We start from the raw sequence: 22,144 nt of genomic DNA on the forward strand, positions 1-22,144 counted from the left end.
GACCGAATTGCCGTCCTGAACGGTGTGACGTTCGCCTGTGCCTACTCAGCGCCGTTTGAGTTATGTACCGATAGGCACAGAATCGTAAATATTGTTGTGCGGACTGCTCCGCCTCCAAGTAGGTCAGTAGCTCCTGAATGAATGGTCTGATAAATCGCGGGTAGGTAGTAGCCTATTTCGCCCATTGAAAGGTCTAATAAACTCGCCTATTTCCCCATTCAATGCATTGATAGCACTCGAAGCCGGTCACACACGCGCGCACGTGTGTGTGTGGTCGCGGCAATATATGCTTGTGCACAAGCCTGGCTTGTGGCTCCCTCTAGTGTTGCTTCTACAGAATTGCTGGGTGGGTGGTAAAAACGAGCGAGCCTTCTTCAATCGTACTGGTTCTCCAATCATACTGTAACATATATATTCAAAGATTTGCACCCATTTTCACGTTTAAAAAGAATTGCAGATCTACAAGCTTGTACTGTATATCTGCTATTTTTGAATAGCCAAAGTATAAAATATGGTTAAAGTGGTTGAAATGATTGTGACGCTGTATTAACTACTTTTGCTGGGGATCCCCTGGTACCCCTTCAAGGACCCCACTCTGAGAACCAATGCCCTAAACCATACTTTAATATTCACAAGCAAGAGAGGGAAAATGTATCACATTTGGTGCTTGGAACCCTTATAAACTCATCTCTGAATTAGGGCTCTGTGTTTCGACATCAGATACAGTTTTAGCTGCATTTGTGAGAAATGACTTATCTCCACCTTTAGTTGACACTAACCAGTTTCCATTGACAATATAACAGGGTTTCTTGTTTCACTACAGAATGTGACCATGCTGTCAACGTCTTTTAGTCAAAGGAAAACCTATATTGGGTTCATACAACAGAATGTGTTTCCTTTGACACGTCTTTCTAAATAGAGCACTATTTAGAAAAACGAACCTACGTTTCTAAGTAAGTACTCACCAAAGATGGTGACGTTGAACCAGTGGTGTGAGCCAGATCCATTAATGACATCTCCATAATAAACACCAGTGTCATTGAGGCCGAGATTTGTAATGGTGAGAGATCCACTCCCCGTGTCCAGGTGAATTCTTCCTCTGAACCTGTCAACGGTTTGAGTTTGCAATTGTCCATCAGTGTAATTCAGCAGAACATAGTGTTCTGGACCAAATGACCAGAGAAACTGAGACTCATCAGCCAGTCCACTACGTCCGGTCTGAAGAACGATGCTCTGCCCGACCTCCCCAAACACTTGCTCGATTTCTTCATGATGTGTCAGCACCGCTGTAACTGTAAAGAGTAAAGACAGACGACAGTTTTCGATTAGCCCCATCGGTGACCCTCTCCCTTTGCTGTAGCTCTGGGCCTCGGTCACATAGCATTGTTATTCGGAATTGCAGGGACCGGGCGTAACAGTGTATTTTATATCTAAAATGTTAAAGTAGACAGGTAAGAATAAAAAACAGTTTTTAGTTCCCCCCCCAACAGCCTGTGCTAAATTGATCGGAATCAGAATTCTTCTGGTCTCGGTCTTGACTTGGTCTTGCTTCAGATGATCTCAAATAGACCCCCCCACCCCCCCTCTCTCTCTCTCAACTGCAGTGAATATTACTGAATTACTTTCCTCCGGAACCCTTAAAGTGCCCCCCTTTGTTGCATTGATGTCTGTATACAACCAGTGCCAGTATACAGTGGCTGACTTGCCAGTCTCCAGGTTTTCTGCCGAATAAGTAGCACACTGATTTATTGAAAGCAGAAATATTATCATTTTACTCAATGGAACATTATAGGAGTCCAATAGTATACCTTTAGGGCTAGGTCTGTGTGTTTCTGGTAATATTATTGAACATTCGTCTGATATATCCATGGAAAAAAATAAAGTTAGACAAAATTGCCCATCACAAGCCGGCAGGTGATGACCCCTGGTCGTAATACTAGTAACAGTTTCATGCATCTACTGTAGGCTATGTAAACATACTGTCTGAACTGGAGCTTTTTCCATTCAAGAGTAGAGATTCAACACTAATTAATCTGCTCTCACAAGCAGTACAATCACCTCAGCTCACCTTCCTTTACATATTGTCTAAGTAGTGCTTACATATTATGCATTACACATTATGCATTACAGATTACTGACAACTGGTCCTGTAAATGTCCAAACCATGAACAGGATATGGTAACTAAAACCATATTCCATATTCCTTGAATATTTCTCTTCTTAAGCCTGTTGCACTTCAAAGCTATTGGGATATAAATCTCTACATTTAATAGATGATCAGTGATATTACTTGTTTTAGCATATTTTCATCTTAGCATAAAAGTTGTTTCAAAGTCAAAACGTTGGTATTACAACAACAACAACACTAACTTCAACATATCCAAACTACTTACCACATAAGGTAAAAAATATCCATTCAGTTACAAGGGAATACATCACTGTATAAACAACAGCCTCTCAAGTCAAATAGCACAGCAGAGAAGATAACACATGACAAGAAAAGACACTGCAAACAGAAGGGAGTCAAGTCCCCCTTGAAGTTTATACCTGTTAGACCAGCCCCTCTCTCTCTCTCTCTCTCTCTCTCTCTCTCTCTCTCTCTCTCTCTCTCTCTCTCTCTCTCTCTCTCTCTCTCTCTCTCTCTCTCTCTCTCTCTTTTCATGCCACCCCACCACACACACACACACAGAATGGAAATCCAACAATGAAGTAAATAGAAAACCAAAGATATTTGGTTTTCATGTTGAATGTTAACTGTGGGCAAAGCAAAAACTATTGAGTGTGGTTTTATGTAGTGGGAATGTGGGTGATTTGGATTGGATGATAATGTGGGTTCCTGTCGGTGTTGGCCGTGGGGTTGAGGAGAGGGCGGATTGAGGAAGAGGAAGGTGAAGGAGAGAAAGACGACGACGGAAGGAAAGGAAGAGAGAGACATGTGTGAGGAAAAGACAAAATAAACTGTAACACCTTGGTATACTAGCTATCCTAGCTAAAGTTTTAAGTTAACACCAGTAATGTACGGTGGACTGGACACTAAATAACACACCTTGTTTAGTTAATTGAGGATTAACGTGAAGTTCGTGAACGTTGTGTGCGAGTGTCCAGTGTGTTAACGGTTTGGGAGACTTCTTCGTCTTTAGTCAAGAGTGCAGCGCACCAGCCGCAGAGAGTTGGAACTGATTATATCAAATTGTTCACTTGTGGTGCTGCTGATGCTTAAGCCCAGCGTGTGGGCTGCTGAACGGCCTCGTGCGGTAAAGAAGACAAAACGCTTTAAGCCAGGGAACCAATTCCGTGGAGGGTAAAATGTTTGTTTGAAACGGACAGGCTGTGGAAACACATTTGGTAATCTCTTGTGGGGGGAGTCGGGGGACGGACAAACAACAAATGTAAGAAACACGGAACGAGATAGTGAGTCAGTTGCGTATACTTGCATTTTATCGTTTACAAATGCCTATATAATTAGGTGGAATGTGGGTTTAATGGGAGAGGACCTGGCTAACATATATATTATGCACTTAATTTAGGAGAGAATTTCTCAACTGTTCTTGGCTAATATGACCTCAAGGAACACCTAAGGAACTGTGAGAAATTCTCTGTCGGGGACGAAATACCCCAAAATGACCACGCCCTTTTAAAAATGACCACACCCTCTGTGCAGCTTGGCTGCAAACCGTTGGAGCTACACATTTTCTGAAGTGCTCAAACTGTTCAGAATACCCATTTTTGGGGGGACATAGAAGAACTGTAAATGTGCACTGTAAATAAAAAAACATCACGTGGATGCACCTGGGACGTATCATGAGTGTTGTAGCCTGGGGTCGACGGATGAACCATATAGGCCAACTGTTACATGATGCCTTAAACCATTTTAAATTGCCTTTGTTTATGAAATGTGCTATATTAATAAACTTGCCATGCATTATCCATTTAAGAAAATTTCAACCTGACCAGATTATGCTGCAGTGAGAAACAACTTGTTTTCTTGATCAAAAAAGCTTCACAAGTATACGTCTGCACAATCTTCCATCAATGGAAGATTTGATGTGCAAAGTAACTTGAGTACATGAATGACATAACAATAGGCTGCTGTAAGCAGTGGTATATATTATGTTCTTTAATTTATATTTTTCATTTTTTCTTAGTTCAATAGAAAAAAATACATTTTCAGAAAGAAAGTCATACATACATGATAAAATGATACCTAGAAAGATTACTGCTGCACAGGATGCCTGTCCATGACTATGAATTGCGACTCATCTATACTGAAATTCAAATGATCCAACCCCACCCCACCTTTTTTCTTGCTGACCGCTGTGAAGGCATGCCCAGACAGGTTGACCCTGCTCTTGGCCTACAACAGGACCCTCCTACCAGCACCAAGACCACCTAGTGTCCTCCGTAAAAGAGAGGTTGGTGCTTGGACTCATGCTAATTCATTGGAATAATGATGGTTCAATAAGATATGCACAGTTGTAAGAATTAATTGGCGTGACCATGAATCAGGCGGTTATTTTGTGCTCAATGTAAAAACATTTCTATGCACATATTAGTGAATGAGGACCGGACTTGAAAAACCTGTACACTTCCCACACCAAACTGTCTTGACGAGAATTGACGACGTTGACAACCGTGTAGATCATTTGTGTAGATCCAAAAACAAAAGATTTGACTTGAGACGAGACTGAGAGCAACAAACATTTACTCAATTCTCCTATCAGTCTGTCCACAACTTTGCTCAAGCCACCTTCAACAAAGCCTTTGATAATCATCACTGAATAGCTGGGTTGATGACTTACTTATCTCATCCTAGCCACTACACACCTTTGCCCTATCCAGTTATGCCTCCATTTGTGCATACACATGGCGGGTTCGTTATGTAATCTCCTTTTCCCCTTTTAACACGCAGGCTTCACTGCCCTTCATGTCTGGGTCTCTTTGTAACCTCCTCTTGCATTGTAAATCCCCCCAGCGTATGACACTGTTTTTTTCCCCATCAGGAAATGTGTTGGTATTCGAACCAATCAGACGCTTGTCATACTATTCATTATAGAGTTTGGGCCGCTACGTGGCCCTCACGTCGCACTGCCGATCCGACCAATATGTCTGAGTCATTTGTCTGTCTGTCTGTGTCCCTTTTGTGCCCATATATGGAGACGTCTGTTTCTGTCTGTCTAGCAGATTCCAATGAATAAGTCACATCTGCGTCTGTCCACCTGTGTCCCTTTTATGCCTATATGGAGATATCTCTATCTGTCAGTACTTGTCCCTTTTATGCCCATATATGGAGCTCCCTGATGTCATCAGTATATGTCAATATATTGGAATGCCCTTATATGGGCATATTGGTTGGATCGGGGGTTCTGGACAACGGGATATCCGAAATACTCGACGGCGGGCACTGCACTCCCTCGAGTCCTTTGCCACTGCGCGTACCGAGTTTGAAGTCGGTCGGTTCCATATATACTACACATGACCATATGGGTATAGCGGTCGGATCTGTGGCTCTGGACAACCGGATCTCTGTATCTGTCAGTTATTGATTATTGTCTCCGTCAGGCCGAAAGGCATGGCGAGAGAGTATGTTTTACCCTCCGTCCGTCCGTGTGTGTGTCCGTGTGTGTGTGTGTGTGTGTCTGTGTGTCCTGTCCGTGTGTTAGCAGCTAATCTCTGGCACCGTTGGCCCGGTCGCTGCGAAACTGTGCACACACACTCCCTGGATGCCAATTCAGAACCTCTGCCTCAAACTTTTCACATCGGCCTGTTATAGCGCCACCTGGAGGCCGATTTGTGCAAAACCCATTTTTACTCCTACAGATTATATCCAAACGTCATGCAAATCGGTACACAGTATCTCTATAGTCATGTGATCAACACGGATCTGTCCGATTTCCCATATTCCATCCTCATTGACTAAGGTTTGCTTCCAAAATTTGCAGGATTGCTCCGTTTTGAACAAAATGCCTCAAATCATGAACGCAGCTTGCATTCCCACTTGCACTCCCCCCTTTTTCACATTGGCCTGTTATAGCGCCACCAGCAGGTCTAATTTAGCAAAACACATTTTTGGAACAAAATGCTTCAAATCATGAATGCAGTGTCCGATTGCCGCGAACGACCTAAGAATAAATGGCCCTTTTCACATTGGCCTATTATAGCGCCACCAGGAGGCCACAATAACGTACCTGACCTGGCGGAGACCTGTGCTCCGAGGAGCACTTTTTCTAGTTGTCTCTCTTTCCTAAAGGGGACAGAATTAATTAAATGAATCATTCATTCATTAGTTTTCTTTACATTTAGACTTAACTATTGCATTTAAACACTTGGCTGTGTGTACAAAGGAGACATTCAGAACCTTTGTTTCCTTTCTCATGCTTCTGACAGAAATGGTTCCTCTCTCTTGGTTTTGTAACCACACCATGGCAGCTGTATTTCCTAGTAACTTATGAAAACCACTTCATGTCCTCCCACTGGTATGAAACCCCTCACGAAAATCTCACAAAAACTCACCACTGAACGCTTCCCGTTTAGATGGTTAGATGGTTTGAAAGTTGCAGTGAAATGAACACTACACAAAGCCACTGTAGATTCAAATGGCGTGGTTCAAGACACAGAGGTATTCTACCATATTACCTTAACAGCTTTGTTACATAACAAAAGGTTGACAAAAGCATTACTGTATGTCTCTATTTTATACGTATTTTATAGTCTATTTAAGCATTTTCATTCATCTGCTGATTTGGTAACTTGAGAATTAAAAACAAGAACTGTCAGTAACATTATTAAATCCAGCAACAAAAGAATAAGATCAAGCCTCTGTTCAGAGACTAGTTTATAAAAAATATATAGATCCATTCTTTCACCAATCTATTATGTTTGATTTTTTTTTGGGTGTGTGTGAGTTGCTAACTCACAAATGAGTTGTTAATTTTCAACGATTCATTCATGAATCGAACATCACTACCATTTCATACCTATACTGTAAATCAGTGTCTAGGGGGAGTGACCAAAAAACTAACAGTTACATTGTTGTTGTAGTTTGAGAGCAATGTATTTACACACCTGCAGAGTGTGTGTGTGTGTGTGTGTGTGTGTGTGTGTGTGTGTGTGTGTGTGTGTGTGTGTGTGTGTGTGTGTGTGTGCGTGTGCGTGTGCGTGTGCGTGTGCGTGTGCGTGTGTGTGTGTGAATAAATTCATCATCATACGCTGTCAAAGATCTAATTGTCTCATTGTGTGAGATGATGTCCAGTCGATGATGTCAACCCAAAAACAAAAGGAAAAGCCCATCCTGAGCACAGACCAACGATGCAAAGCTGTGCTTCTGTGTCAAACACAGAAGAGGAAGTAATTAATCCATGGGGCCGCTGCATCGAAACTTTTTCCGTCCACTGGGACATGACTTGACTAAACATCAAACAGGAGATTTTGTAGTGTTCTAATGCACTGATAATCATTTTAACATGTAGAGTAGTAAATAATAATATATTATATAATATTATATTATATGATAATAATAATAATTCTTAGTATTCTAAGAAATATAAAATATATTTGACTGAGGGAAACAAAAACTAGAATAAATACTAGAATAAAGGCTCCATCTTTATACCAGATTTGACTAGTTTTTCTTTATATAAAGTTTCAAATACCAAGGACTCGTTTTAACATTTAGTAAAGTCGGTGTGTGATGTAATAGGACATTTCCTGTATATCTAAAGCATTACTCCGGTTATTTTTTTACTACTACATCCCTGACAATAATTAAAATATCAATAATAATCCACAAACTACTTTGAAAGTTGTGTCCCTATTTTGGGGGTCACCAGAGATTTCGACCCAGGACAATTCGCCCAGCCGCGAATTTGAGTCAGCTCGACCCAAATTTACCGGGTCGAATTATCTGTGTAACCCTAGAGGGTAGTAGAGTACAAGGTGACGGTGGTGAGGTCCTGAAGGTACAAGGTGACGGTGAGGTCCTGAGTATATTTAAGAGTAAATATTGTAAGCATGCTCCCCCAGTTGCATACTTTTTTTTAAATAAGTTTTTTTGTAAACCCTCTTTTCTAAATGAAATAATAATGTATGCCTTACAGCTCCGCGGAGCTGCCGGCGGCGCCAGCTTTGGGAGTGTGCTAGTTTGTGTAACGCAGTCCCCACCAATATTATTTACGATTCTGTGCCTATCGGTACATAACTCGGACGGCGCTTAGTCGACTAGCAGACCATCGGCCGGTCGTCGCGGGCACTCGCGCCTGGAGGCGCTCGGGCGCGACTCATTGGCCTCAAGGTCTGCTGATTCGGCGCGCCTCCGTCATGGTCCAAAACTATACTTTATCTCAATGGCTGTGCTTGAAAGCCTTTGGGCTTGTTTCACCCTGACAGACAAATAATAATTGTTTGGTAAATCAATGTACATATTATTATTATTATGTCTCTGTCTCTCTCTGTCTCTCTCTCTCTCTCGCGGTCCGGGTCGAAATGTCAGGTCCAAGCGGGTCGAAAGCGGGTCGAATGGTCCGGGTCGAATCGTCCTGGGTCGAAATCTCTGGTGACCATTTTGGTCATCCATACTTCAGGTGTGAGCTTGTAGATAATCTGTTTTGGCTATTTTTGAAAATATGTTAAGTATAAAATAGGCCCCCCTAGGCCGGGGTTAATATTCCTCTCACCTGCAGCCTCACTTTTAAGCTGGTTTACTTCACTCTGTAAAAGGTTCTCTCCAGGTTCAGGGTGTGATATCTGGTCTTTAACTGTTCTCTGCCCAGGGTCACGTTGTCATATCTGGTCTTTAACTGTTCTCTGTCCAGGGTCAGATTCAGCCAATAACCAGATTGGTTATTGGCTGTATTATCTGCAAAGAAAGAATATGATGATTATAAACACTGTTGTTACTCGTGTTCATGATGAGGTCAATCATCTGTCTCGATAATTTCTTGTGAAGAAGAGAACTCAATGTTATAATTATCTTTTACGTGCATAAGACGTTAACACCACTTTCTTCATCGTACTGTGCAGATGCAAGCAATAAATACACATACAATGATTCTACACTTTACATAGAAACAATATGAATTAGATGTAGGTTAAGGTGTTAGTTAATGCTGTGCTGGTCGTGTAGTTGCCACAGAGAGAAAATGTCAGGCAACAAAATCCCTGAGTGAGTGACATGGTCGTTTTGCGGCATGGAATACTCACAGCGCATGGCCAGGCCTATGATCACAACCAGCAGCATAAGACACAGCATCCCCAGACACAGAGCAACAACTCTGAGAGGCCTTCTCACTGTTTTAGAGCGCTGTCCTGCAATGGAAAGTACAGTTACCATACAGGTGTGCAGCGAAGAGACAAAAACAAAACTATGAGCCCCAATTGCAACACCCAACTTTCTCATTCTCTTAACAAAAATGCTTTTACACATCAAAGGAATACACATCAAGTCTGACATGGAATTGGCATAAATATCTTTCGACATCTTACAAGGATGAGAGGTATGAAAAGTATCTATTGATTGCAATTATTATGTTGTATAGTAATTATGTTGTATATTCCTTTCATGAATTGATTAGATGTATTAAAATAACACATTAATGATTACTGGATAACTATAAGCCTACTGGTTTAACAAAAAGTGAACATATATCTGTCTGACGCTGGTTGGCACAATACTTAACAATAAGGAAGTACAAGACAGAAACCCACAAACACCTGACACACTATACATGCACGTGCAGACCCCCCCCACACACACACGCGCGCGCATGGACACGTGCACGGACCCACGCACACACACCGTCACCATAAGTTCATATCTGATAACAATAGTGTAATTGATCAATTGACAACATGCAATTTTGACTTTAAAAAAAAAAGAAGTCATAATCATGAAATGAGAGCAGAAATAAAACACACAGAAACAACAGGCTCAACTTTCCTAATGTTTCTTTTGGTTGTCATTTGTCCAACATGGTGGCGTGTTCCTTGTGACCATTGGAAGTAACTACTCCAGTACTTTAAATATTTACTGACAAGCTGCTGCTGCTGTAGTAATGATGATGATGATGATGAGAGAAGAGAGAGAAACAGTGTGGATCACTGGATTCCTTCAAAACAGGCCTGACAATTCATCCATCTTTCAGGAGGCCAAACTGGGAGGTAAATCTCACTTCTCCCATAGAAAGGTGAAGGCATTCACTTCCTTCACCCATACATTATAGTGTTTTATATTTGTTGATGATATTGTATGTGTGTTATTTTGCAACCTATGAATTGAATTCATAGGTTGCAATGGAAACAAGTCCAGTTGTTTGTGTTATCCTTTTAGCCCAAGTGTATGACTGTACCCGTACTGTTTGCATTTCTGTCTGATAAAGTATTCAATCAATCAATAACAGAGTTTGTGACTGTGTCCCTTTGTCTCCTGTAAACTCCTTTGAGCCAGAGCCTTCAACTGCAAAAGGCAAAAAGTATTATGCAACACCACCATCTAGTGTCCAAAAATAATTAATTGCAAATTCATCTGATGTGTAAATTGTCCTGTAAACGTGTTAAACACCTACAAACGAGGGGGAAACAACAACAACCCAAATAACCTTTGTTTTGAATAATCTTCAGGGAACAAAATATTTCCAGATAGGGATCCGCAGACAAATACATTAATTTGGGGGTCCGTGACATGAAATATATTTGAGAACCGCTGGTTTCAACCACAATGGAAAAAAACTGCCAATATTTACAAGCAACTTCACAGAAAAAGAAGCCCAACGTCGCTTATAATAAGCGGACATGGCAACAATGATTATGGCGAGAATTTGAGAACATGTAGTCTCGCGAGGAAGATTGTGCTGGAGCACATGCGCAGTAGAGTGATCAGTGTTGCCATGTCAACTTATTATAAGCGACTTTGGGCTTGTTCTCCCTCTAAAGTTGCTTGTAAATATTGGCAGTTGCTGGTTGCGGTTTTTTGGGGCTTGTTTCTGAAGTGTAGCTTATTTGGGCTTGTTTCCTAAATGTCGTTTGAATCAGTGGTTCTCAAACATTTTCATGTACTAAAGGACCCCCAACTTAATATGTATTTGTCCGTGGACCCCCATCTGAAAACATTTTGTTCCAGGGACCCCCCCAGATTTCTTGACACTACTTGTAGATCGATAGGTTTAAACTTAAGTGCTCATGTGGTCGCTTCTTTTGAGCTTGTTATCTGGCAACACTTAGAGTGATACGTCACTTCCCGTGGTACATCCGGTCCATAGAGTTAAAACATCCGGTCTCGCGCGCAAACAAAAAAGTATTGGCATTTTGAAATCTGCGCGCGCTGTAAGTTTCCTCCTGCAGTGAACACAACACATCATCATCATCATCTTTGCTGTGAGCAGATCAAACAGGTAAACACTAAACAGGACCAATACGTTGATTTAACACAGATCTATAAATGTTAACGTCATAGTTATATACTGTGTGTGTATATATATATATAGGTCCACGTTCATAAATCATCAATGGACATACTTAGTTGCACCACGAAGTACAAATCAGCATGACGACGACCCAAAAGAAAACGACTATTATTTGACGCTTTTACCTAATGTAATCATGCATGTCACGTTAATAACATTAACAGCGTACTTCTGTCTCTGTAGCACGTCTGTCTGTCTGTCAATAACGTTACAAACAACCTAGCCTTGATACAAGACTGTCAGATGATTAGCCATGGTTCACATGACGCTTGTATACAAGCGTCATGGTGCCGAGTCCCCCTGGTCTAAAGTTGTGTTCTATTTTTTCACATTGCCATCTCTCACATAAACATAAACGTTCAGATTTCAAATATAAAGTGCTTACCACTGAGCCACGGATGTTACAAGGCGACGCGAACCGCGATGAGTACCCGTATCTCCCGTATTGTTCAATAAAAAGCATTTTAATCCCATCGCCGGCCATTTTCTCCAAATTGCCTCCGATACTTTCAACCATGCGACACTAATGGTTGAGAGGTGTATTGCACTCTGATACATTACAAAACAAACAAAAAACTAAGAAGAAAATGGCCGGCGATGGGATTAAAATGCTTTTTATTGAACAATACGGGAGATACGGGTACTCATCGCGGTCCGCGTCGCCTTGTAACATCCGTGGCTCAGTGGTAAGCACTTTATATTTGAAATCTGAACGTTTATGTGAGAGATGGCAATGTGAAAAAATCGAACACAACTTTAGACCAGGGGGACTTGGCACTAAGACTATGTATTTGATTTACATATTTTTCCTTTCATATCGATGATATATGCAAATGTAAGAAAATCGATAAAATACATCTAGTGTTGATCCAAGGCTACTCCTACTATAGCCCTGGCCCCAACATTTCAACATAGCATTTTTCATACGGTTTTATATGAATATTTATGGTGTTTTGGTGATGTGTGCACTGCACACATTGCCAATGCGTTGTACTTAATGTGTTCTTTGATTCGGATTCATTGTATTTTGTGTAACTGGCTGCTTCCCAAATGATGAGTGTGGGGTTTATATAATCACTAAGCATGTTGTAATCATTGCAGTGACGTCATGATTGACACCCAGTGTGTAAGCATTGTTTTGCCCATGGGTCCCTATCAGTATGCCCTACAGAAGCCCCATTTTAAATGTGTCTGGGTGTTTGGTGAGACCTTATCCGTTGCTTATTGAGCTCTCTTTAACTCAGTTAGTTTCATGAAACACAGGAAATGATGTTGTAATCCAAAGTGCAGTGGACTCTGCATGGCAGGGGCGTCCTCCTCCCTGAGCCAAGCTTGCGCCTGACCGCATGTGTAGGATTGATGTTGGTAATCGAAGCACCGATGAGACACTGTGGGTTTTCAGATGAGCGGTGACACCGTTTGGGTCATCAGGTGGGCAGGCCCTCCTTCTTGGGTGTTTCGCTGACAAGCCCACGACACCTCCAGAGGGTTCAGCAGTGAATCCCAGCGTCCCAGGTTAACTCCCTACTAGATGTCACCGACTCATCTGAAGGCCCATGTGGGGTCCTTTTTCCTCATCCACAGCCACTGACTCCCCTTTTCAGCAGCCCTGGAGAGGTCCTTGACCGCCTGCCGGTGGGCCTTCCCTCGTACTCCCATCTCCCTGAGTAGCCTAGATGTTGAGGTAGCTACGAACCCTCTGCAACCTACTTCCACTGGGCAGACCTTCGCTTTCCAGCCTTGTTGTTGAGCATCTGCTGCGAGATCGGCGTACCTCAGCATCTTCCGCTCGTAGGCCTCCTCCACTGCACCCTCCCAGGGCACAGTGAGTTCGATGATGAAAACGAGCTTGAGCGAGGCTGACCACAGAACCAGGTCTGGTCGCAGGTTGGTGGATGCGATCTCAGCTGGGAAGCAGAGTTTTGTGTCCAGGTCTGCCAGCATCTTCCAGTCCCGTGCTCTGCCAAGCTGCCCAGTGTTTGGTTTTGCGGTGGTCCTTTAAACTAAAGGGGTGGCAAAGTTTAGCATAAAGCTCGGTGTGTTACACTTGGACAAGACTGACAGACATTTTTTCGATTCTGACATCTGTAGATATGCAAAAAGAAGTTCTAGAAAGTTACAGAGTTTCTGTCAGTGACACTCCTAGTTTGTTTTCCCCACATCGCAAACATACAAAGACAGGACAAACACATCCCCTCCCATTTGATTAGGCAGAGTGACCAAGAGTGATCCGTTTGATGATGACTGGTGGATCAATTGCCCAGCCCATCCTCCCTCCCACCCTCCCATGGGTCTTAGGGGAGGTTAGCCATGGTTCATGACAGTCATGTTTCAGGGCTAAGGGGAGGTAAAACAGTACTATACCCTTCCTGTAAAAGAAAAAAATAACCAAAGTAATTTTAAGTTCGATCCAAGAAAAGGAAGGGATGTGGAGAAAAAAAGAAATGGCAAATAAAGTAATGGAAAACAGCATACATGTAGAAATAAAAAATTGAGAGTTTTTTTTTATAAAAATGATTAATATACAGTATATTAATCATTTTTATAATATACTGTATATATTAATCCCTGCACAAGGAAATATGCCCTAATCTCACTTTTACAATTCTTTAATTAAGACACAATGAGAAAACTACCATCTATGAAAAATATCATCATTAATTAATTTGATTTAAATATGAATGTTATAAATGACTTGATATCAGTATATGCTCTATATGGTGTAGGTGCGAGTTGCATGAAATGTCCTAGAAAATGATCTCTTGAAAAGACTGAGACCCCGTTGAATCATTTTTGAATCACTTTTCCTCCATTTGTTTTGGTGTGTCCTATAGAAAGAATGGACTCACGACCTGTCAACCTCAGCGACGACGACGCATTCAAGAGCCCCGAAGCAGTTCGGTGTAAGAGTCGCAGAATGGACTCGCCTGTTGTCCTCAGTGATGACAGTCCATTCAAGACCCCCACGTCGGTTCGTTGTAAGAGTTCTTCTCTAAGCAGCGGTGGGACCCCCATCACCATCCCTGCATCGCCTTTCATGAAGAAACTTGGCTGTGGGACTGGAGTGAACGTTTATCTCATGAAAAGGTTTGGTCTGACTCTGCTTTGATTTATTTGTAATGGTTCACTTCATGTTTTAAGCTGTGTTCACACTGGCAGCTACAAAGATACAGTCTACCATTGTTTTTCAATGGAAGCCTTAGCCAGTGACATACATTCAAAAGTACATACAAACATCCAAGTTCAAAAAGATACATCCTGCTACAAAAGCTATAAAAGCTACAGAAAAGTTCAGCTGGTTTCAAATTCAGCTACCTTGGGTACCAACGCCTATGCTTGGAGGATTGCGGCTTTGACCTTTTTATATTTTGTGCTGACAGTGAGGCAAACGCCTCCTGCACACGACCAGTGAGAGCGCACTGACTGGAAAAAGGACCGTGCGGTCCAAGTCACTCCAGCCCTTAGCGTCTGCCACACGCTCGAACAAAGCGAAGAGCACATCAACGTCCTTCTCACTGAACTTGGGTACCTCACCTAACTTGCCATCATGCCTTACTAGCTTGAGCCTCTCATCCTCAATATCTAGCGTAGCCATGTCTGCTCTGTGCCTCATCTTCTCAATCTCCAAATCCTTTTCTTTGGCTGCATTTATTGCATTTGAACATGCAATTGTAAATTCTTCGTTGAGCTAGACCCAGAGGGCACACTCTCACCTGATGTGTCCTCAACCATATCAACCTGTAGACCTACTGTCGAAGGTGGTGTCAAAACCTGCTGCTCATGCAATTAGCTAATAATAGCTTTCATATTTTATCACCAGCCTCTATTTGGCATGAGCTGGTCCTTCGTGCAGGCATCCAACCCCTCCAACGGAGCCGCCACAAAATCCTGAATCTCCGCCATGAAAACAAACCAAAAAAACAGACACAGTCTCCGGTAACAAGAGAACGTAAAGCATTTATATGCCAAAATGTCAACAGCTCAAAATTATATTGAGCCTCCCCTCTTAACTGCCTTACCAAAAAACTTCTCTAAAACTGCACACTAGTCTTCAAGGGTTACTTGTGGAAGGTACTTATGCACTCCAAACGCTAGTGTGGAAAAAGCAACCGGGGGGCCATCACAATACAAAGCTACAAATGTGCTGTATCTTTTGTATCTGCCAGTGTGAACGCAGCATAGGCGAGTGGTTCTCACCCGTTTTTGGCTTCAGTACCCCATTTCCCTGATCTCTGATGCAATAAAGACCTCCTTTCCAGGTGTCTTTTATTGTTGCATCTTGTACACATCAGAGTAAAGTTCTGTTGTTCTGGTTCCTCATACATTGTAGCAGCTTTACTCGACTTCCTACGATATTTTGCTTGGAAAACTGCAAGAGAAAAGAAAACCATAGCTTGCATAGTCTCATATGATGCTATGAAAGATAGCACACCTTTGTTTTAATTTTAGTTTTTAACCTGGGTTAAATATAGCTTGCATAGTCTCATATGATGCTATGAAAGATAGCACACCTTTGTTTTACATTTTTGTTTTAATTTTAGTTTTTAACCTGGGTTAAATAATAGAAACATTATGTGTAAATGACTCGGATAGTGAAAATCTTTATTATTTTTTTCCCCCCAGAATGGGTAAGCTGAACGCCTCAGCCTCACCCTGGGCTATAAAGAAGGTAAACAGCAAATGTGCGTCCAGGCAGCTGAAGGTTTACCAGAAACGACTGAATGATGAGGCAAAGATCCTGAAGGAGCTCATTCACCCAAACATTGTTGGTAAGACAAGAGGCAGCTCCAGCCAGTAAAATCCTTTGTGTTAATTTAACTCTGATATGTAACCAAATGGACCCTTCACCCTTGCGGGTACTAATGCATAAATTAACAACACTGATGATTTTACTATGTATTGAACTTAAATAGTACTCTACTTATTTACTGACTCCATACGACAAGTGTGAGGATGACCGAAACACTGGTTGACCGGTTAACTAAGTAACACAACTACTTAACTCTTACCCTGCCAGAGTTTTTTCAAAAAGTCTGTAGCCTCTGCCAGGGTTTTGACCGATTTTGGTACCTTTTCGCATAGCCACAGAATATTTTTCTCCAGTATGATTGATCCCAGATAATTTCTAATCACAGATGAGATTCAGGTGTGGTTTCACAAATGTCAACGAGGTCAATTTGACCTTGTTGTCATGTGTTGTTTGATGTTTGAAAATAGCTCAAAACCAGTAGTTTCAAACCAAAAAACATTGTGAATTGTTTGTCCGTTTCAATTTTAACATTGAAGTGGATGGAGCAGCAAATCTTTGGGAATTGTTATCTCCTTATTCGTTTGGAATATCGAAAAGGTGTCAATCTTAAATAATTAGAGAATCTTTTTAGAAAAATTTTTTTTTTGAAAAAAGTTTTTTTTTTTTTTTTTTTTCAAAGACGTTTTTTAACGTCTTTGGCAGGCAATAGCTGAAGGCCCAAAGACGTTAATAAACGTCTTTGGCAGTTATAGAGTTAATAGTTGCATTGCTAAGTACTACTACTACTGTACTACAACTGATTTTTACTTGTAATGTAACTAATTATGGAATAAATAATGATGGAATAATCGCTAAGAAAATAATGGAGAGTTGCAGCCCTTGTCCCTTATCTGCTGCCCTACCTTTGACCCTGGCAGGTTTCCGTGCCCATGTCACGGCCAGCGATGGCTCCAAATGCCTGGCCATGGAGTACGGAGGAGAGCAGTCCCTCAATGACCTCATTGAGAAGAGGAAGGAACTGGGCCTGGGTGCATTCCCTCCTGCCACCACCCAGAAGGTGGCCCTGCACGTGGCTCGAGGCCTGCAGGTAAAACACAGTCCTAGGTTGTCTAAAGCAGTGGTTCTCAAACCTTTTCACATCAAGGACCCCCAAAGTGATGTATTTGGCCGCGGACCCTCATCTGAAATTATTTTGTGCCAGGGACTCCCAGAAGAGAAGATGTGTGTTAAAAACATATAAAGTATTCAAAATTGTCCAAAGAATCAAGATTTTTCAACAACAAAGAAAAGGATAAATATGGATAAAGTTGTGATGCTATATTAACTAATTTAGCTGGGTAACCCCCCCCCCCCCCAGGGACCCCCAGGGGTCCTTGGGGGGGGGAAGGGGGGTTCCAGGGGGTCCCCAGCTAAATTAGTTAATATAGCATCAAAATCGATTTAACCACTATGACCCTGTATCCCATTAACTGCCAGGGGTATTTTCATATTTTTTAGCCAGTGCCAGAGATTTTTCATTGAAAAAAAAAAAGTACTCGGGAGCCGAGATACAGAATTTTTAAGTTAACAAGGAAGTGGATAGGAGTCTAGATCTTCGAAAAATCATGTCTCCTTGGTCTTTGGGTCAAATTGGAAACATATATATATATTTTTTTCACGTAGATCTACGCGACTGGCACGTGGCGGCTTTAAATAGGTTCGCGTAGATCTACGTGATTGGCAGTGAATCAGGTATACATTAGCTATCTGAAAATAGCTGATCTACAAGCTCGTGATGTTGAATTTTGTAACAATTTTTTAACAATTTGTTTCTTTATCCAGTACCTTCACAATGAGAAAAGGCTGCTCCACAGTGACATGAAGTCATGTAACGTGGTCATCAAAGGAGACTTCGAGACCATCAAGATCTGTGATGTGGGCGTGTCTCTCTGGCTGGATGAGAACATGACAGGTAGGGAGCTGTCAGTCACTGCATACAAAAATAGGGTTGAGCCATAGATTTATATATGGGTTCGCGGGGCGGGTTGAGGCGGGTTGGGTTCCGTGTCGGGTCGGGGCGGGTCATGAAAAAACCCGACCCACACATCACTAATCTGCAGAGTTCAAATATTGATTTAGTATTGTAGTGTTAGTACTGTGCACTGGTGCGACCAATGAAAATGTTTTTTGTTGAACTGGACAGATGTTTGGGTGCACGTGCTCTCAGAATAGGTGCTCTCTGGAGCCCTGGCCGAATGTTCGCCCTCAGAATAGGGGCGAACGCTATTGTTAAGGTGGGGACTAGGGTTGAGATCCGGAACCGGATCCAAAATTGAGGAACCGGAATCGGTTCCATCACAATAGTTTCCGAAACCGATTTATCGCACTGCCAGAGCTGGACTTCTATGTCTGCAATGGTTCTCAAACCTTTTCATTTCAACGACCACCCTAACTCTTGAGAGTGTACAACTGTTCTTTACAGGTCCATTTGTTTTTTAGGGGTCCATTTGGTACCATTTGTACACTCAAGAGTTACAGACCTGTAAGGGTCCATTTGGAACCCCCTCAAGTAACCCAGAGGGACCTTGGACCACACTTTGAGAACCACTACAATAATGTGTATGCAATACTGTGTGTGATTGAATTTGAGTTTATCAAACATTTTAATGAAGGTCAAAATTATACATCGTTAAAAGGAACCGTTAAGGAAGCCGACCGTTAAGAGGGCGTAAACATCTTACAGAATCCCAACCCTAGCGGGGCTGGGGACTAAATGATTAATTATTATTATGAGGTTGAACCATACAGTATTTAATGTTGCACCAATCATGGTGTCATTGTTTCTGTTCTCTTTGTTTTTGACAGTGACGGACCCTAAGGCCGAGTTTGTCGGCACAGAGCCATGGAAGCCTAAGGAGGCTCTGGTGGAGGGGGGAGTGATCACAGACAAGGCGGACATCTTCTCCTACGGCCTGACCCTGTGGGAGATGATGACTCTGGAAATTCCTCACCTGGACATACCAGACGAGTATGACGAGGAGGCAGAGGATGACACTGAGGACGAAGGTGAGAACGGACAGTAGAATAGTTAAAATAGAAAAGTCACAAGTTCACAGTATAGTGTCTGTCGGGTGGAAACCTCATATGTCCAGAAGAATGATTAAAATAAAAAAATAGCTCAAAACGTGTTGCCTCGCGCCGCGTTTCGAGCTTGTATATCTGCTACTTTTGATACTTTGTGTGATGCTGTAGTATGATCAAGTAGGGCATTAATTTGCAGAAAAAAACACAAAGCTAAATCTCGAGATAACTATTTTCTGCCTGACAGCAACGATAGTATATGTGTACTATAAACTAGGCTTAAGTGGTTACGTGTATCTAGCAATTAAATCAGTTATTACACTGCACAGATAGTGATCGGATATTCAGTGGAGATGCAGTTACGTTAAGTCATGCATTGTTTGGCCATAACATGCTGTGAGATAAATGTGTATCCATTCAGTTATCGTTTTGAATTTCTTTGGGGGGTAAAGGCTTGTTAACTAAAATGTTTTTCCAATGCCAGTTTACGTTAATTATTTCGTTTCAGTTAACTATTATAACCCTGCAATCCCACCCAATATATGTCTCTCCCTGCCGCCTGTCAGAAGGGAGTTGGGACGAGGACGCCTACTATGAGAAGCTGGGGACGCGACCCCCTGTGGACATGGAGTCCCTGGGTGCGGGCTACCGCAGGATGGTGGAGCTCTTCTGCCTGTGTACGGAGGAGGACCCCAACAAACGTCCCTCTGCCGCGCAGATAGTCCAAGCCCTGGAGGCCAACGCTCAGATGGACAAAACACAAGATGACGACGTCATTGTTATCGATTCTGAGTGACTCTCTCTGGTCCAGGCTCTTGTCTTGTCTGTGAACACGTGACAATAATCCGCACTTAAGCCTTGTTTTATACTTCATTGTGCGGCAGTGGTGGGCAAAAATAGCCTGTCTACAAACTCACAATGAGTCACGATGTGAAAGCGTTGTGAGCTTGTACATCGGCTGTTTTTGAAGATGTTTGCAAGTGGTTAATGCATGTTAAATGCCAGATTGAAAGCAGTTAAAGCATTGTCTCTTTTATGTTTGTTTTTTCTTCGTCTTTCTTTCCACTTTTCTTTTTCTTGTTTTTAATCTTGTTTCATGTCTGTTCTGTCTTTTGAAAATGTAATAAAAATTTTGTAAAACTGAAAGTAGTTAATGCAGACATTTCTTATATTATCCAAAAAAAACGTCATTGATTGGTGCTCTTAAAGGCGCAACATCTGTCAATTATAGATGAGTACGGTATTGATGGTGACTTGGGACAACCAGTGATATTGAGGGTTGTCAGGAAAGAAAACGCATGTACTATATTTTGATTACTGTACATGTACTGTAATCAACTAAATTACTGTTTAAAAAAAAGAAGGGAAGACAGTGAGTGAGGAGAAACCAGTCGTTCTCAAGCAAAGTACAAATCAGGGCTTCATACAAGAGATGCCAGCTCAGACCTGGTTTGATATATCTCTGGGTGACTTGCATTATTATTATTAAAAAAGTCTCCTTAGACCGAGAGTGCGGATTGTATCTTCCTTTTTACGTGTTATCTGAATCTGCACCCAGTAGCTATATTCATGAACTTCTCCAGACTGTCCTCGAGTTGAGCGAGCCTTTCCCTTGAAGTGACTTGCCAGTGTGCCATAGTATCAAGTACAGACTTGCAGATGACCTTGTATGTGAGGGAATGCTGGCAAACTGGCAAATGTTTGTGAACCACTTTGGCAGCCATGTAGGTCTGTCAACAAACCAGCAGAAAAAGCACAGCAGTCATGTAATAGAATCACCACAATGGTTATTACTATAGATTCCACAATTAAGGAGTGACTATTTGGAACACGGTAACATCAGAGAAAACATCTTGCCACGTGGATGCGAGGAGGCAGTGTGAAGTGTCTGTGACAGGGTTTGTCTGAAGATGAGAGTTTGACATTTGGGATATATTGAATTAGTTTTAACACGTGGGCTTATGATTTCACATTGTAATGTTCAGAGTGATTAACTAAGGAATATTGTGTCAAAACATATAGCATTAATAAAGCCAGACATTGCTAGGTAGGTACCTAAAAGATGAAATGCTAAGAATTCATAGGAAGTCTTCGTTTTTATTCCACTCCACGCTCTGTGTCGCCCTCATGTGGACAAAGTATTTCAATATCAACACAACAATCTGCTCGATGGACTCAATCCAGCTGTAAAGACACTTAAGACAGACTAAAAGTGTTGAATGTGAGAAGAAACGGAGAAGACACACTGCTAACCTTCAGTGTTCATTAAAAACTGCTGCTGTTCTTTTGAAGTTTAAAATAAAGTTGTCCAACGATCTCAACTTGTAAACAACAGCGTTGCTGCAGCGGTGCAGGCCGCCATGTTGAAACCTGACACCAGAACACTCGGTATGTGCTGTTGTAATCTTTTATGTCCTTTTTATTGTGCAGTAATGGAAGAAGTACTCATATGTTTTACTTAAGTAAAAGTATTAATACTGCAATGTAGAAATACTCTGATACAAGTAAAAGTCTGGAATTCTAAATTTACTTGAGTAAAAGTACAAAAGTATTGGCATCAAAATATACCTAAAGTACTAGCCATGGTTCACATGTTTCAGGGCTACTAAAGTACCAAAAGTAAAAGTAGTTATTGTGCAGAATGTCCCATTTCACAAGTTAAAAATGTATAAAATCTTTAGAAAATAGCAGATCTACAAGCTCACAACACGTAGCATGATGGTGACACATTGTGAGCTTGTAGATCGGCTAAATATATATATATAGACCTTAAGTGGTTAATGTATGTTTTAGTAATACAAATCGAAATCTGAAAAGTAGTAAGTAACAAATAATTGTAGTGGAGTAAAAGTACAATAAATTTCCTCTGAGATGTAGTGGA

General features: G+C 41.6%; 2 protein-coding genes across 3 annotated transcripts in view; one reads left to right on the top strand and one right to left on the bottom strand.

Annotated features, from left to right (window-relative positions):
- Positions 1 to 2,528, bottom strand: part of LOC308101467 (CD48 antigen-like) — a 5,837-nt gene extending 3,309 nt beyond the window's left edge. The window contains exons 1-2 of the mRNA XM_080450884.1: positions 2,394 to 2,528; positions 966 to 1,292 (exon numbers count right to left, since the gene is read on the bottom strand). Coding sequence (XP_080307010.1) covers positions 966 to 1,292; positions 2,394 to 2,436 — 370 coding nt within the window. The 5' untranslated portion in view covers positions 2,437 to 2,528. The remainder of the gene's footprint in view (positions 1 to 965; positions 1,293 to 2,393) is intronic.
- Positions 2,529 to 11,260: 8,732 nt separating this feature from the next.
- Positions 11,261 to 20,409, top strand: pbk (PDZ binding kinase). Of its 2 annotated transcripts, XM_080450744.1 has the most exons (8): positions 11,343 to 11,381; positions 13,038 to 13,278; positions 14,288 to 14,540; positions 16,077 to 16,222; positions 17,121 to 17,290; positions 18,025 to 18,154; positions 19,048 to 19,248; positions 19,830 to 20,409. In XM_080450744.1, exons 3-8 carry the CDS (start codon positions 14,293 to 14,295, stop codon positions 20,057 to 20,059), a joined length of 1,125 nt encoding a protein of 374 aa, XP_080306870.1. In that variant the 5' UTR covers positions 11,343 to 11,381; positions 13,038 to 13,278; positions 14,288 to 14,292; the 3' UTR covers positions 20,060 to 20,409. The 2 variants fall into 2 exon arrangements, with proteins under 2 accessions (XP_080306869.1, XP_080306870.1); XM_080450743.1 differs by lacking the exon at positions 13,038 to 13,278 and having other exon boundaries at positions 11,261 to 11,381.
- Positions 20,410 to 22,144: the final 1,735 nt, after the last annotated feature.

Source organism: Gymnoscopelus braueri, assembly GCF_963280865.1.
Source record: "Gymnoscopelus braueri genome assembly, chromosome: 2".
Taxonomy (NCBI): domain Eukaryota; kingdom Metazoa; phylum Chordata; class Actinopteri; order Myctophiformes; family Myctophidae; genus Gymnoscopelus; species Gymnoscopelus braueri.